This window comes from Ambystoma mexicanum, chromosome 5q, assembly GCF_040938575.1.
Source record: "Ambystoma mexicanum isolate Mex_15411 chromosome 5q, UKY_AmexF1_1, whole genome shotgun sequence".
Classification (NCBI taxonomy): domain Eukaryota; kingdom Metazoa; phylum Chordata; class Amphibia; order Caudata; family Ambystomatidae; genus Ambystoma; species Ambystoma mexicanum.
In genome coordinates this window covers 1,142,484,117-1,142,500,474 of record NC_090933.1, presented here as the reverse complement: position 1 = coordinate 1,142,500,474, position 16,358 = coordinate 1,142,484,117, and the positions used below count along the sequence as shown (strand labels likewise).

Below are 16,358 nucleotides of genomic sequence, written 5' to 3'. Positions count from 1 at the left end.
TCACTTTCACAGTGCAGGGAGGCAATGCAGCTCTGGTTCTGGGCAATGCAAGAAGGAATCTCATCGGCAATTCACATAGCCGGAGTGGAGAATATGGCAGAGGATGCTCTGAGCAGACAGAGCAGTCTTCCACGAGTGAGAACTAGCTCAGGAAGTCCTTCAAGAGATCTTCACACTTTGGGGAATTCCATAAGCCGATCTGTTCATGACCAGTGTCAACCGGGCGTGCAAACTGTTCTGGTCCTGGGAATTACCCCCAAGAGGCGCTCTATGGGACACGTTGGTAGTGGACTGGGAGTTTGCACTCCTGTATGCATTTCCTGTAGTTCCCGTCATTCCTCATGTTATCAGGAGGTTGAGAAAGTTTAGGAAATGCATGATCCTAAATGCTCTGGATTGGGCGAGGAGGTTGTGGTACCTGGACCTTCTGGACATGTCCATCTACCCTCCAAAACGCCTTCCTCAAAGACAGGAGGGTGGGGGTTCTCCATCAAGAGGTCAACATGCTCAACCTTCACGCATGGTTACTGAGAGGTTGGGACCTTCCAGAGGACGTAATGGAGAGCTTGCTTTTGGCCAGAAACAGTCTTTGTACCACTGCCTTTGGAACAAATTCTGCAGCTGGTGCAGGGTTAAGAATGTGGATCCTTTTCTATGCAAGACACCTGAGGTGTTATCTTTTCTGCTGCCTTTGGCCAATCTGGGGCTCCAGGTTGGAACCATTAAGGCTATTTGGCGGCTCTTTCTACCTTCAAGTGCTCGTCTGAGGAAACCTCATATTTTAAAATACCTTTTGGTAGTACAATTTCTTAAGGGGCTCAAAAACGTGTTAGAGACCTTAATTCTTCTGCAATTTCTTGTGTGCACCATTTGAACCACTCCATTAATGTCCTTTAAGACTAATATTCAAAGCCATCTTGTTGGTGGCATCAACATCAGCCCATAGGGTGAGTGAGTTGCAGGAACTATCTTCTAAACCACTGTTTATGGTTTTCTATATGGTCAAGGTCGTCCTTAAGGTCAAACCTTCATTCCTACCTAAGATTAGATCAAATTTTCATCTGCGACACAAGATGGAATTCCCTAAATTTGTACCCACCACCTCATCCTGGCAAGGAAGAGGAAAGTTTACACAGATTGACCCAAGAACGGCTCTGAGTTTCTACATTTCTAGAATGTCAAGGTTTTGTCTGGATGACCAACTGTTTATATGATATACTGGCCATAGACTGGGACAGGCTGTAACCAAACAAACCTTTTCCAGATGGATTATGTTGGCTATTACTGAATGCTATAGACTGGCTGAGAAAGATCTCCCCCCCTGACCCCCAGGAGGCTTGAGCCCATTCCACTAGGGGCATGGCTACTTTGCTCTGCAAAGAGGGGGTCCAATAAAATATATTTTTGAGGCATCTACTTGGTCTACCATTAACTCTTTTACAAAGCGTTACTGCCTTAATTCCACCTTAAGCCAGGATGGAAGCTTTGGGAAAGCAGTCCTTCATTCAGTTTATAACCCTTGATTACAAAATTTGTTCTCCCTCCACCAAAACTAATACTACTTTGGGAGTCTACTGGTGAGTTTCTTTTGACTAGATGTTCCTCCCACTTATTTCTCATCACCCCTCCGAGCCTATCCCACAGTAGTAGTTCCGTGATTTACACTTTATTCTCATTCAGACTATGATATGATCTAAACCACATAAATGCTATTAGTTTTGTAGGTAAAAAAACATATTCCTACCCAAAACCTTTACATTTGCTGCCTCTGGGGCATCCTACAGGGCATGGTATTTCCTTCTGCAGAAAGACTCATTACCATAAAAGCCTACTTTTTTCTGTCAAGCTGCTGTGAGCCATTTTCACAGGCTCCTGTCTTTCTAGGGTCTTCCTTGCTGGAACCTCTGATGCAGGATTGAGTCTCTGGGAAGAGCTGTACATTTTCTGGTTCAATGGAATTGGTATTCAACCAGGGTTCACGCACTTAGCAACCGAATTGTGAAAACGTCACCTATGGATAAGAGCAGTTTACTCACTGGGTTGGTTTGTGCTGCTGGAACTATTTCCCAGACTACCACTGCTAGTACCTACATTTGGTTGCTACTGGAATACATTATTCGAAATACTCCACCCCAGATGGCCCACTGGTCTGTGTAGAGGTTCCTTGGGATGCAAGTGTTTACCACAATCACCATAGAGTTCGATTGGGGGGTCTTCCTGTACTGCTACTTCTGTGGTCTTGGGCCTTTTTTTCTGACCCGTGGAACACTTCCTTGTGGTCTCCTATGGCCTTCCTTGTGCTTCACAGAAACTGCACCTGTAGGGTCGATGAGAATTGCCTCCATTAAAGCGCATGGCCTTTTTACTTTTCTATTTATTTCTATGGAACTGGGAACTTGCTCTCAATCTCCTCAAATGGACTCTGTGGGGGTACTTACCTGCCCATGGACCTTTTTCTTGGGCCCACAAGGGGTCCAGTGCACTCTGGGACAAGCTTTATATTTTTAGCACTTTAACCTTGATTCTGTTTGTTTAATGTCATACCCTGCATTTTTATTATGCTGAATGTATTTTCAATATTTTGACTATGTATGGTAGTGTATTATTTTTCCTTGAGGTTATCTGGAAGGTAATTGTGTCTAAAATGTGTTCGTTTTTGTAACCCTTTGGCTATGGTTTGTTTCTTAATTACTTTGATATATAAATGTGTGTATTCATCTTCATTATAATCCTGGGATGTGCTTATGAATGTGTATTACTGATATATGCTCTAGGGGTGTTTAAACCTATTGTTCCTGTTCATTACATTGTGTATTCCCCCTTTCTCCCATACCATATGGTGGGTGCTGAACATCCAGTTTTAAGACTTTCGACATATAGTGGGTTTTGGGTTGTGCCTTTAGAGCATTGCACAGTTGTGTGCAGGTCTATATGATATTTACCTGGCTGTTAGGATGTATGGTTCTCTGGCCCCCTGCACCCGCTGTTTATTTTATTTTGGGTGTGCCCATCTGGTAGAGGACCCACATAGACTTTGGGATTAGGAGAGCCCTTGCATAGGCATTACTGTTTATAATAATCTGAGATTAGCTTGTGTGTATTAGCTAAAGTACTTATTTGAACTGATGGTTTTATATCTGACATTAAAGTGTGTATTAGATGTGTGTGGAGTAATTGTACCTCTGTCAGCCTACTACCCCTTTCTGTGAGCTATGCTTTGTCGCTCTGTCTGTTACCTTACTTGAGAGGTTTGTCTTTCCTTTCTTGTTGGATGTATTAGCCATCCCCCTGCGGTTAGAGGCTTTAAAAGTTAATAGCACAGGCCAGAGGAGTAACTTTGCTGAAAATGTTGGGGGGGGACGGGGTGGAAGGAGGGCGGATGGTGACTCTTATGGATCATTTCGGCCAAATTGATCGAAAAAATCTGGTTGAATGGTAGATTTGACTGAATTCAGTCACCACCATTAGTCTGAAGCTGAAGATACTGAACATGAAGAGCTGAAGATGCAGGGTGTCCCCTGCTCCCCCTGCTCCTCATGTTCAGTATTTTTGGCTTCAGTGGTTGGAGGGCTGTCCTCCATTTGGTGTGGTGGCAGGAGACCCAACAAAAAAAAACAGACCCTGCAGCATCAGATCCAACCCGCATTAGAGGGATGGATCTGAGACTGCAGGGTACACAAGAGGCGGAGGATGGAGAAAACATAAGTAGGGGGTGTTTATGGGTGTACTGGCGGTTTGGCGGGACATGGGTTTGGTTTTTTGTACCGAGTTAAAACCTATTTGTAGCAAAAATGACTACAGTCAAAAAACCTAAATCCCTGAATCCCTAAATCCCTGAGCGACACAACATTTATATGTACATTTACAATAACACATGGAAACAGTGGTGCAACGTCCATTGAGCCGACCAGACTTCACCCCCTGAAATTCTGGGCCAAGTTGACTTGACGTAGCTGAAATATAAAGCCATGGCTGAAAGGAACAGATTCACTGGAATGTAAGCAATTGCCTTGATTTTTCCTTTCATTCAAAGGCAGAAGCCATCGGTTAATGCTGTGCAGTGGGTGACCAAGTATACTTGGTATCAATGTTCAAATGCCATGCATCTCCAGAATTTGGTACTGCACAGCACTTTATGTTTGCGTGCTGATAGATTGTTTCTACAAGATTCTGACTGATTAAAATGAAGGTATGTTTTTCTGTGTTCAAATGGCTCCAAGCAGTGGAGTACCGAGCAGGAGAGGCATGGGTGGCAGGCTGCCCTGAGTGGCTGTTTTAAGGGCCAGACCGGAACATTTGTCATTGGGAAACCTCTCCCGTTTGGCACATCAAAGAGGGCGCCCAACGGCAAAGGTGTCCCGCTGGCAGGACAATGTCCCAAGGAGCTCCAGGCAGCAGAGGGTCCTCCCGTTGCTCTGCATCAACAGAACATTACAATGTGAGCCATTAGGCACTGATGGTAGGGAGGGGGTACTATTAGCAGGGACCCTTTAAAAATGTGAATGGGTGGGAGTGATCAGAAGTGAGAAGGGTGCATAATGTTGCATGCTTTATAAAATAATGACTATGGCTTTAAAACCCAAGGGGGATTTGTTAGGCTCACATTAATCTACATGATGCTATTGTGCCTTTGCATGCAGAATGGGGAGAATAAAATTAAAGCTATACTCCCATTGCTAAACGTATTTCTATGACAATGTATATAGTGTATGGTTAGTTTACTATGAAAGGCTAGTTTATTATGTAATGTGGTTTGCGTCCAGGGCATTTCTATAAATAATTATTTAAGCACATGAAATTTAAACCAAAACCTTAATCTAATCTAACCCAGGCTTTATAGTACTTAAGTTCTTTTGTCCATAGTTCCCACCCCTTGAGGGAGTTTTCCACTTTGGCGAATCGTTTCAATTTTCTGACTGCCTTTTTCTTTTCCGCTATAATTTTGTCGTATGTATGATTAAAGGTGGTCTGGTTGACCTTAGGCTCCTTCTGCTTCATCTTGAACTTTGCCAGGAGCGGGATATAGTTTGGTCTTGAGCACGTCTCAGAAAATGTTGCATGAGCCCCCACAGTGTAGTATTGTTGAGTCATAGCTCGAACGCTGGCAGCTGTCATGCGCAATCGAGTCTGTTGGGGATTGGACTCAATCGAAGGAGTATAAGTTCTGGTTTCCCTGGCGATAGAAGTCCATCTTATGGTAAGCATATTATGGTCGCTCGCGAGGGTTTTGATCACCTTGTAACATTCCATTTCTAAAGTCATGGCGTTAGAGGTGTAAATATAGTCGAGCGTGGCTGTGGAAGAGCCTCTTTCCCAGGTCGGAATTTGGGTTTGCCAGTCCTTAATCCATGCTACATTATGCAAGTTTCTAGAAGCCATCAATTCCATCCAGGCCTGTCCTCTCACTTCAGTTTGCGTGGTCGGAACTGTTTTTAGACCTGCCTCTTTGGGATGAGGACACTTAGAATTCAAATCCCCGCATATTATGATATGCGCCGTATTCGACTCAATCACAATGGCGTCAATTGTTTCGGCCATAGATTGACAAAAGGCAATGATGGACGTTCTTTGGGGATTCCAATATGTCGTGATGACAGCAAGGGAGGTGTCTATCCAGAGTCTGGTGGTTTCTGAGTAGTGAGTCCATTGTATGAGAATTGGCAGGATCCCATAGGTTTTAACAAACGTTTTGATGATTTTCAGATGTTGTCCTGTCCTTACGGCAATCAGAAGGCCAGCAGAAGGCCGGCCTAGCAATCCTCTAACTGCCGGGGAAATCTCTATCTCAAATCCATCCATGTTCGGTTTTTCCAGAAGCCATGTCTCTTGGAGGCAGAGAATGTCGAAGCGGCCCAGATCTTCACTATTAGGATCGGTTAAATGTGCATGTCCTCTGGTGTTCCATGAGGCTAGCGTCACCACCTTAGAGTGGGTGGGTTCTTTCGCTTCGCTAAATGATTGCTATCTGCTTCTATTAGAGCTGAGAGCTCCTTTTAACCAGTTCCACGGACCACCTGTAGATGAATCTTTCTTTGTCTTAGCCGGAGGATCGTGGTGTCGCTTATTCGGGGAGAAGTGCGTGCGATTTCTATTAGAGTCGAGTCTTCTTCGTTGCGGAGAGCCATGTCGCAGCCTTTCACTTCTTTGGTGTCCACGGTGTCTAGTTAGAGTCGCTTGGTCCGGGCTAATTCTGGCTCTTACTTGGTAGTTTTGGGACGGAAAGACTTCATAGGTGTCAGTCGAATATTTACGATTGTATTTTTCTTCACGCCTCCCCGGATTGGCCCTCGACTCCATTCTTCGTGATGTGTTGAGATCTTCCCTACGTGTCTCCTGTTTCGTGTCTGGTTGGACCTGGAAATGATTTTTTAGTTCTGCTCTTCGAGCAGAATACTGCTCATCGTAATTAGCTTCCTGTTTTCTTTTGTTAGTGTACAATTCTTTCTGATTTCCTCTTTTGCATGGTGGAGCCTGGCTTATAATTTCGGTTAGGAGAAGGCCAGCAGTTTTTAATTCTTTTGCAGCTTCCTGACTCAGATTTTGAATTGCACCTGCCTTGATATGGAGATAGGCTTTAGCCTTGTTGTCTCTGTGATATGGCTCTATTAAATTAAAGTCTTCCGTTTTCAGAGACTTCAGGCTGGATATGGACGATGTTATCTTTAGGACTGTTCTGCGATTTAGGACCATGTATTTATCTCTGTTCGACATTTGTTCAAGTTTGAAAAGTCGAATAGCTTTCTCTGCTTTAGCCGTCGCCTCTGATTTTTGAGTTGGTGTGTGTAGTCGGCAAGGATGCGTCTGTCGGATTCCCTTTGTGCCCGCATTGGTGGTGCTTATGTGCCGCCCTTGTGAGGCAGCATCTATGTGTCATAGCGCATTCACCCTCATTTGTGTGTAGTATCGCGGGACCTTACACTATAGCACATTTAGCTAGAGGCGGAATTGAGGTTATCAAGGGACCGATTTCTACCTCATGATGGTCTTTAGACTTAGGAGATAGATCTTGTTCACTGTGGACAGACATATTGTCCAAGATGCTAGAGTCCAAGAAATCAGCAGTTGATTTGGGCGATTGAGTTAGGTCAATCGCTGATACAGCCATTGATTTCCCTTTGGCCGTAATTTCTTTGCCTGCCATGATTGCCTGTGTGGCCAGTGCTGACTTGACTGGAGAGGACGGTCGTCTCGGAGGATCTTTTTTCTCCTTTTCTGTTAGTATAAGAGCTTTTTTTCCTTGTATCGGCAGTGTGTTAGTCTTCAGGTTAGTTCTGCTCATCATTGTGGCTGGTTTTGGTTTGATCGTAAATATTGATGCTAATTCATCGTCTCCTTTCCTAGATATAGTCTGTGTGGATTTTTGTTCCACAAGGGCAGGTGCAGTGGGATTTTGAATCTTGATCGCCGTCGTCTTTTCAAAGTCTAGTTCAATTTCCTCTCTTTTCCTTTGGGCAATATCGTATTTCAGATCTATTGCCGATATAAACCCCTCAAGGAAAGTCAGCTTTGATTGGATAATTGCTAAAGTAGCTGTGTTATCTCTCGAGGCCTCACCTAAAGTTTCATATAGTTTACAAAAGGGAGCCATCGCAATAGTTATTGCTGACATGATCGTGGTCATGTCTCTCTTGTTATTTGGTAAATCTTTATGCGTTGTTGTTTGCGAATCAGATGGTCTTCCATTTTTTGATGAGGTATCTCTGCCATCTGTAGGTAAAGTGTTCGAAACTGAGTGCCGGCGTCTCGTTGTGGTGTAATCAGTCTCCGGTAGATTTGGTAGTCTCGGCGAGGAGTTCCATGGGCCACTGATTGAAATACGTTGTAACACAGAATCAAGAGGGGGGTCTTGTGAAGTAGACCGAAGGTTGGAAGATGGAAGATGAATTTTTGCCCAGGGTTGTGGACTCATTAGTCTCTGAGAGGGATATACTTTAGGTTGGAGTAGATCCAAGATGTCCAGCATTCCCTGTTGATGCCGCTGATCTTCTGGAGCTGTAAACTCTCTTATAGAGTCCATATTTCTTCGGTCCAAGAAAATGCCACTCCCTGCCTGCGTCTCTGTGGCCTGACTTTGTTTCCTGTAATTCGGGCAGGACAGAACAGATTGCGAAAGCCCTATCTGATCTGTCTGCGTTTCTGTCTGTTGCATTTGGATAGGCTGGGCGGATATAGGCGGTTCAGGTCCAGGTAGATCCAATATACCTGAATTGATTCGTCGAGTATATGGATCTGTATGGGCTCCTTTCGTAGACAGAAGGTCTGATTGGGTGCGCTGCGCTGTATCGCTGATGTTCACGTCAAAAGATTGAGGATAGATGTCTTCCGACAGCATCACATCATTCTGTTTTTTGTGGCCAAGTACTGATTTTCTGTCTTTTGATACTGGGGTGCAGTGCGCTGTATTGCTTACATTCCCATCCGTAAGTTGAGGCTGGATATCTTCCGTCGGGATCACCTCAGACTGTTTTAATTGCCCAGATATTAATTTTCTGCATTTTGGTAATGGGGGCGTCTCCTCCAGTGCTTCTAGAATTTCTACATCTGAAAGTTCGGAGTCCTGAGAGAGTTTACGTTTTCCTTGTATCTTAAAGAAGTTCAAGAGGGCATTAGAGAGCAGCGGAATTGGCAGGGACTGCTTCCCCAGCCCTAGTTTTTTGGTCAAAGAATGTGACCCGGTTCTTCTAGTAGTTTTGTTTTCTTCAGCATCACCATCTTCTTTTCTTTTTTGTATAGGTGTTTGATCATTAGTTCCTTGTGGCGGAGGCATCTTAGATTTCTGCTTGCCTCTTTTTTTATATTGAATTCTTTTCTTATTCGGCAGAAAATTCAGTTTAGGGTTAGAAGTGTCCAAGGCCTTGGATTGTAGGTCAACATCTGAGTCTAAAGCTCGTTATGGATGGTGAGCTTTGATTATTTGAGGCCTCTACTGTCTGAGGGCAGGTGAAGTCTTCTGTAGGTGAAATACAGATCTGTTTTAATGAATCATCAGTTGGCTGCGAGATCGATGTATGAATTTCCTCAAAATGGCGTGGTAACGGGGCAGTTGACGCTGATGCGTTTTCTTTGAGACTTTGTTCAGGAAAATGAGCCGTGATCTCTTGCGGCAATGAATGAACCAAGGCCATTATGGTCGGCTGGGAGGAGGTCCCCCTATTTCCGGGGTCCAAAGTCCGTAAACTGGAATTTTAAAATATCCCCGCTGCCGCCTCCAAGTCCGCCTGTGGACCGCCTTCACTAGGCGTACTAGCAGGATTAATTATCTGGGTTTCTGGAGATTTTCCCACGAGCCCCAAAAATGGCGCCCGTAACTCCTGTGAGGGTGAATGATCAATTCCACGCCCCCTTGCCACCGCCCTCAGACCCACAGCGAGAGATCCTCCGATCTGCTCGATGTTAGGGCCACTCGCCAAAGCGGTAAAGAGGTCGATGGCGCAGGTAGGCGGAATCATCATCCGACTGTCCTCCGGTGCCAAGGCGAGAGGGGCACATCCCTCTGCACCTCCAGATCCCAGCGAGGCCACGGGTATCTGCGTCTGACGTGATGGTATGACTGAGCCAGCTAAGCCCTGCGCAGATCCACTGAAGTTTTCTTGGGATTTTTGATCATGTAGGCAGTGGAGTGCTGTATATTCCATAGTCGTTTTTGGGAAGAGTTTGTATTTGTGCATCCGAGTCAATGGGATCGAATGCCGAGTGTGATGTACTTCTTGCTGTGGTCCTCGACTTAAGCGTCGGTACAAAGTTGTGTGAGTTAAGAAGCTGAGAATGGGGCGTGGACACAGTATTTTTTTTCAAATGGCTTCTGAGACAGCGTTGCTCGGCATCATCCTCCATTATCAGCTGGAGATGAAGCAGTGCGGACTCAGGTACTGGAACGCAGATAGCGGGACACCGCAGTCACCAAAGGCGGGGGTTGAGGGGGCGTGTAGAGAAAAGGGACTTGAAGCAGGATATTCAATGAAACCGGAGTGCTCCAGGAAAAGTGACAGGTGCAAACAGACGAGAAGAAAATTCCAACAATGAGGGGAATAGAGAAATAGCGGGTCCTACCTCACCTCCGTGTGGATAGTGCCAGGCCGACAGCGGATGTTCCAGGGGGGGGCAGGCCCCCTCCCCTCCGCCCGCTGCGACTCCGCGCTGTAGGTAGGTTTTTGTTGGCAGTGGAGCTTCTTTTTCTTAAAGCAGCAGCAGTCCAAACAGAGAAAGCAGAGAAGCACAGAGGCACGTCCTCTCACACTGGTGTCCTGGTGCAGACTGGTACTCTGCACGGTACTCCGCGCGCGCTCCGCGCTGTAGGTAGGTTTTTGTTGGCAGTGGAGCTTCTTTTTCTTAAAGCAGCAGCAGTCCAAACAGAGAAAGCAGAGAAGCAGAGGCACGTCCTCTCACACTGGTGTCCTGGTGCAGACTGGTACTCTGCACGGTACTCCGCGCGCGCTCCGCGCTGTAGGTAGGTTTTTGTTGGCAGTGGAGCTTCTTTTTCTTAAAGCAGCAGCAGTCCAAACAGAGAAAGCCGAGAAGCATAAATATCTATATTAACTAAACCTGGAAATATTGTCCACATCCCAGTTTCACCATTTAACCAAGTGTGATCCTGAGCAAATCATTTAATCACATTGTGCCTTATCTGCAGCTCTGCAAGTGACTCCGATTCACCTCAAAGCTTATGTTAATCATGGTATTATAATGGAAAAGCCTAATAACTATAGAGTTGCTCCACATATAACAATAGTGCAATTTAGGTATTTTGCACCGCAAAGTTATTTGTCACTTGTCTTATTTATGGCAGCTTATTCTAAAGTCACTTCCATGGTGCCTCAAGTATCAAAGACTAATGATGCGCCTTGCAATGTCCTTTTCTGTGAAGTCACTTCTGTTGGTGCAATCCATATAAATAATTAGAAAGTTTGCATGTATTTTGTTGTGTTAAAATGCCATCTTCCACTAATGTTACCAAAAAAGTAGATTGGGGCGGGGGTGGGCTATTTGGGGGCGCTAATGAGACCATGTGGAATTCCACTCACTGCATTTTGTTGCTCACCCCCTCCCACCGAACCCCCCAATCCCCTACACTTTTACAATGCTGGCTACTCCCTTAGTTTGGTAAGTAAAGCAGTTTTTGGTGGCCTGTAACTTGAAGCATGACTAATAGACTAAAAGTAAATACTAATTTGCACTAAACTCGAAACTCAAACTCAAAACTCAAAATACTTTTTGCCAGTTTGGTGAAGATTATTTGTGGTGGCAGGGGGAAAAGTTATACAGTGCTCCTAAAGTGTGCTTTTAACACAAAATCCCATACAGTTCCTCCTGCACACCTAGAGCAAAAACTGCTTAACAAAAGTTCACTATGTTTGGAAGGCGTATAGCACTCAAATTAATTTAACAGAATTTGCAGAGTACTACAGTTTTGGGTCACACGTTTTCTCAGCTTGACTCTTTCCACTTGCGGAGGGAGCACCTTCTGCCAACTTCATTTTGAAATTAGGAGGGTGGTGCTTTAGTAGCATCTGAAAAGTGGCAAGACTCATTTTAGAGGCATTGCAGAGCTGTGGCTTGCCACAGAGAATGCACTATTTGTTATTGTTAGTGTGTCTTCATACCTGGGGCTTTAATGGGTACTGTGAGCTCTGCTCACATTGTCCAAATGTGACACGCGCCCTCACTAGGGTCAGCCCGCAGTCCAGGCCCCCCAGCAAACATACACAAACACAATGAAAAACCTTTTTTTTACAATTTTAAAGTAGCTCTGCTCTGCTTTCAAATGCCTCCCGGGCCACGTCTCATATTACACTGAGCTAACCTCTTGGCACTTGAGCACCTCTAGACAGAAACCAGCAAGCAGAATGAGCTTCCTAGTTCCTGTGTGTGTGTGTGGCGCCAGGCCCTGCAACACTCAGTTCAGTACCTCAGGTCGGTCAGGGTGAGGGACTGGGCCACGCAGGGAACCCGGCCCTGAATGTGTTGCAGCACGGCTGCCAGGTATCTCAGCATTATGTAATGAGACGGCGCAAGCCTTGCTGGGCACCCCAGCTGGGCTTCTGCTGTCCAATTACATAATTGATGATTGCGGCCCCCACGCCCTCCCTCCAAAAGATGGGGGGCAGGGGGACAGACAAAAAGGCATGCCACAAGTTGGGGGGACAAAACCCCCTGTCCCCCCTATAATGACGCCCATGGCACAGGTTGTTTAGATGGGCATTTATGGTTCTAAGTCAAATGTCCAAATGTAAGGGTCGAATCAAAGGGTCAATTTTTTTTTTTTTATTTTTTTGAGGGGCCCCACCACCAAGCACCTGTTTGGTGCAAAAAACACTTTTTTGTACTATACGAGAACCAAAAAAATATATATATTTAAAAATAAAATTCGACCCTTTGGTCATTCGATCCTTTTGGTGTCGAACCTTTGACCGGACACCTGCATTTATCGATCAGCATGCAATTGCATGGCTACAAAACACATTTTATTGTGTTGTTCAACGAGCATTCCAGAATATATAAGAATATGGTCCATGTGACGGGGTACCTTGGTTGCAAGGTTTTTGATCCATATGTTCACCGTGGTGCGGTCTTAGTTGCAAATTTATTTGTTTACTTTATGGTGGGTAGCAAAAAGTGACTTCTGATTGTCTGAAATTGGACCCAGAAAAGAAGGTAGAGGTCTGCAATGTGGCAACCGCAACACCTCGTACCTCGTCCCTTTGTCCCATCCATCAGGATAGATGTGCATTTTATTAACATTCATGAGGATGCAGGCGGTGCAACAGCATCTTTGTCTGGGCAATTTCTATTAACAGTTGTCTTTGTGGAGTTCTACGCACAGATGAGATCTCCACATAGGAAATAAACCAGACCTTGGTATACTGTTTCTTTTTTTAGCAAGGAGGGCGTAGGGTTGTATGCTGGTTTGTCTTGAAATCGAAAGGATATTTTAACGTATAACTGGAATGCATCTTGTACAGCTGAAGGTTATGGTTGTGTAGTTTCTGCTTTGGCGCTGTAATAATGAGTTGGTTTACATTTCAGCTTAATCATCCAACAATGGTGGAAGGACTTGTTCTCATCAATATTAACCCTTGCGCTGAGGGTTGGATGGACTGGGCAGCAACCAAAGTAGGTGACGTTTGTCAGTTACTTATTTACTTTTCATTAATGTAAAACACGTGTACATGTTCGCTTTAAGATCGCAAAAATGATATATATATATATATATATATATGTGTTTAGTAGAATGGTGTGACGCACGAGGAACAATCCACCACATTTTGCAGTTAGCCGTTAGGACCCTACGGTTGTCACTGGCAACCTTAAATGTGGAGACCCCACCCCATTCCCCAGATGTCAGCCCCTGCACACGAGATGGTTACCTGGAAAAAGTGAAACATCAAGGTGGTCGTAGAAGGAATGGGCAGAGCTCATTTCAAGCAGGAACAGAACTTCAAGGTCCCTATGGGACCTTTGAACCTACGTTTCAAGTGCCCAGGACGCACTGTTTCCAAGATGTTTGCACTGCAATGTGCAAACCATCAATGTGGTCGTAGAAGGACCGGACAAAGCTAATTTTAACCATCTCGATGCCAGGAACATTTGGATTAAAAAATCACGTTCCAATGCCACCACAGCATTGTGCACCATGCCAGGGTGAGGACAGGTGGGGAGACCGCACAGAAGGTCCCATTATGCTGCAGCTCACCAATTCTCCCCTCCACATCTGCTCCTTGATTGTAGTTCTGTAGACAGAACCCATGCAAAGTACGGGTACTTTTTCTAGTGTTTATATGATAGATTCCCTGAGATTGAAAAGGCTGATAAATTCAGCAGCTTTCGACTCAATTTTTTTTTAAAGGAAACCCCTATAAATCAACTGTATTGTGCACACTCTTTTCAGTTTCATTTTGAAAGTAATTACTTCAATCCTCTTAACAAGAAACACAAATGTATGTCTCCTGTCCTCGAACGTACCCATAAGAGAGCTAGTTGCTGTTTTACCATCATACATAGTGGACATCATTCCTGTATTTGGAGTTCGGAAAGGATTTTGGGAAACGTGTTTTCCTTTTTTAACAGTTTACTTCTTGTCCAGACAATGGGTTACGTTCCTGGGAATTACCTTTTTCACCTTAGCTACTGCTGCTTTCCTGTCATCATAGTTCTACTGAGTGCATGTTTTTCCATCTCCTATCCTCTGTTCTTTGCCGCTAAGAGGCCCTTGCTGCCTTGGGACCTTCTAGGTCCAGAGTTAGACCTCCATCCCAAATAATTTGATCTTATGTAGTGATTAGTGCCGTCTTCCCCCAGTTTCGAAGCACTGTAATAAGGTTTATTATACAGTTTATAATATTACTCAAATTATCCTCCAAAGACTGAAAGGCTAAGTGGGCCCTGCTTTGAGATGCAAATGTGTTAACTCTTAACTAGCTTACATGTCATCCAGTGATATCTAAGAACGATTTGATCACCTACTTGGCCAGCTTGGATATGGCCCGTGTCCAGAGGCCACTGGGTAACCAGATGGACTTCTCATGGACCACAGTTGGCACCCAGAGATTTGACCTCAGCGACTTGAGCTTTGGTGCAGTATATTGTGTACTTACCATTAGTGCACACTTGTTATGTTTTGGGTTAATGAGTTTGTGCTGATCTTTGATCTTGCCTTATAAGACTCAGTCAAAAAGGAGCCCACACCAGGCAAGAAGTAACGCTGTGTATTACAGCTGGGCGAGCACAAATCAAACGGAACAGTGGACAGGAACTGATTGGAGAGCGCACATCTGTTCATACAGTCAACATTAGCTTTATACTCTCAATACAATGGTCAAGGCATTAGACCCTTTTACAGCTCAAAGGATTGTATGGTCTACCATTCCCAAGAAATTCCTTGGCTACACTTTGTCATATCCTTAGTGCTAACGCATGCTAGTAGATCATGATTGGAGCGAAGAGATCAACAATATTCCAACTTAACTCCCAATGTGGCATCATGTCAATTCTCATCCCTCCCAGGAACATTTTACAATTAGTAAAATTACATTTGTGCTGACCGACGGAACTACAGTTGGTCAGCACCATTGTGACAAGAACACGATACAGCCTGCTTCTAGTGGGCAGGGAGACGGTACCTACTGAATGTTGGCCTTTGCAAACCTTGTAGTGGATACTGTGAAGGCTGGCCACCTCCCAGGGACAGAGAAAATTACTGTTTGATTGGTCCTTCCAGGAACGCCACTTTGTTCAGCTTCCCATTCTCACAACCACCTGCCGATAGGTATTTGTGGCCATGTGAACGGTTCACTGGTTTAGGTCCACTTCACCTCTTCCTCCATGCCGACAGAATTGGCTTGCTGCCTTTCAGTTACATCACCCAGTGTTATCTTAGCTGTTTCATTTGGCTCGTGGCGTGCAGCTTGGGCTCAGTCTCCCTCCTCCCTGGCCTGTGCTGTGTGTTGACAATGTGTTTTAGAGCCGGTTTGCCAGGCTTAGCCCATTGTGAGGGTATCCCTGCTAGATACATTTATTTGGGGTTTCCTCTGTTTTGTTCTGACTTTCAAAGGTTCCCCAGGCCGATGATACGCCAAAGTGCAACCCCATCCCCACATTTCCTAGCCAGGCCTTCTTTCATGGTGCGACTGCAGTTGGTTTGTGTGCCTGTGTTTCCCTCCAGAAGGTTACCCTGCCCCCCCCTTTTTTACTCTCATAGGTGGTAGGTGCGCCCACCTATCTGGTGCTGAATTAGCACCTTTAATACAATACCATCTGCATACAAAAAAAAAATGAACCTATAAACTTGGGGCAGAATGCCAGTGTACGCATTTTGAACTTCCCAACTGCCCAGGCTGTTGTAGAGAATTTGCATCTGAGATCTTGCTGGCCTGGATTTCAAAATTTCAAAAATCCTTCACATAACGATACTTCTGCCAGACGCAGAACCCTTTCAACTATGCAGCAAAGATGAGGGTAAGTTAAACTGCTGGATCTCCAATACGAACGACCGTAGACATTTGAGCTCAAAATCAGTTTAAATCAACTCACTGCAGAGATCAAAAACATGAAATTCAGAATGGATGCTTTTCAGACTAGGAACCAATGCAGTGAGAAAAGGGGAATGCGTTCTGAGCCTACAGAGGATAGACTCTGTTTCCACTTGGAAGAAAAACTGGCTGTTCTGGGCTCCAATGTCAGACAAAAATGCTCATTGGACGCCGCCTTGAGGAGCTAGTGGGAAAGATTATTCTAATTTTTTGATATGTCGTTTGGTGGGGTATGACACTGTATAAAGTCATTAATAGGAAAACCATTCTTGAAAAAGCCTCTTGAGCCCAAAGGTATCCTAAACCAGTCCATCAGACCAGACCCATGATGGG

At 44.8% G+C, this 16,358-nt stretch overlaps 1 protein-coding gene across 2 annotated transcripts in view; it reads left to right on the top strand.

Annotated features, from left to right (window-relative positions):
- Positions 1-16,358, top strand: part of NDRG1 (N-myc downstream regulated 1) — a 432,144-nt gene that overhangs the window by 226,414 nt on the left and 189,372 nt on the right. For both annotated transcript variants that reach the window (XM_069621660.1, XM_069621661.1), the window contains one exon: positions 13,024-13,110. In XM_069621660.1, the coding sequence (XP_069477761.1) occupies positions 13,024-13,110 (87 nt within the window). The remainder of the gene's footprint in view (positions 1-13,023; positions 13,111-16,358) is intronic.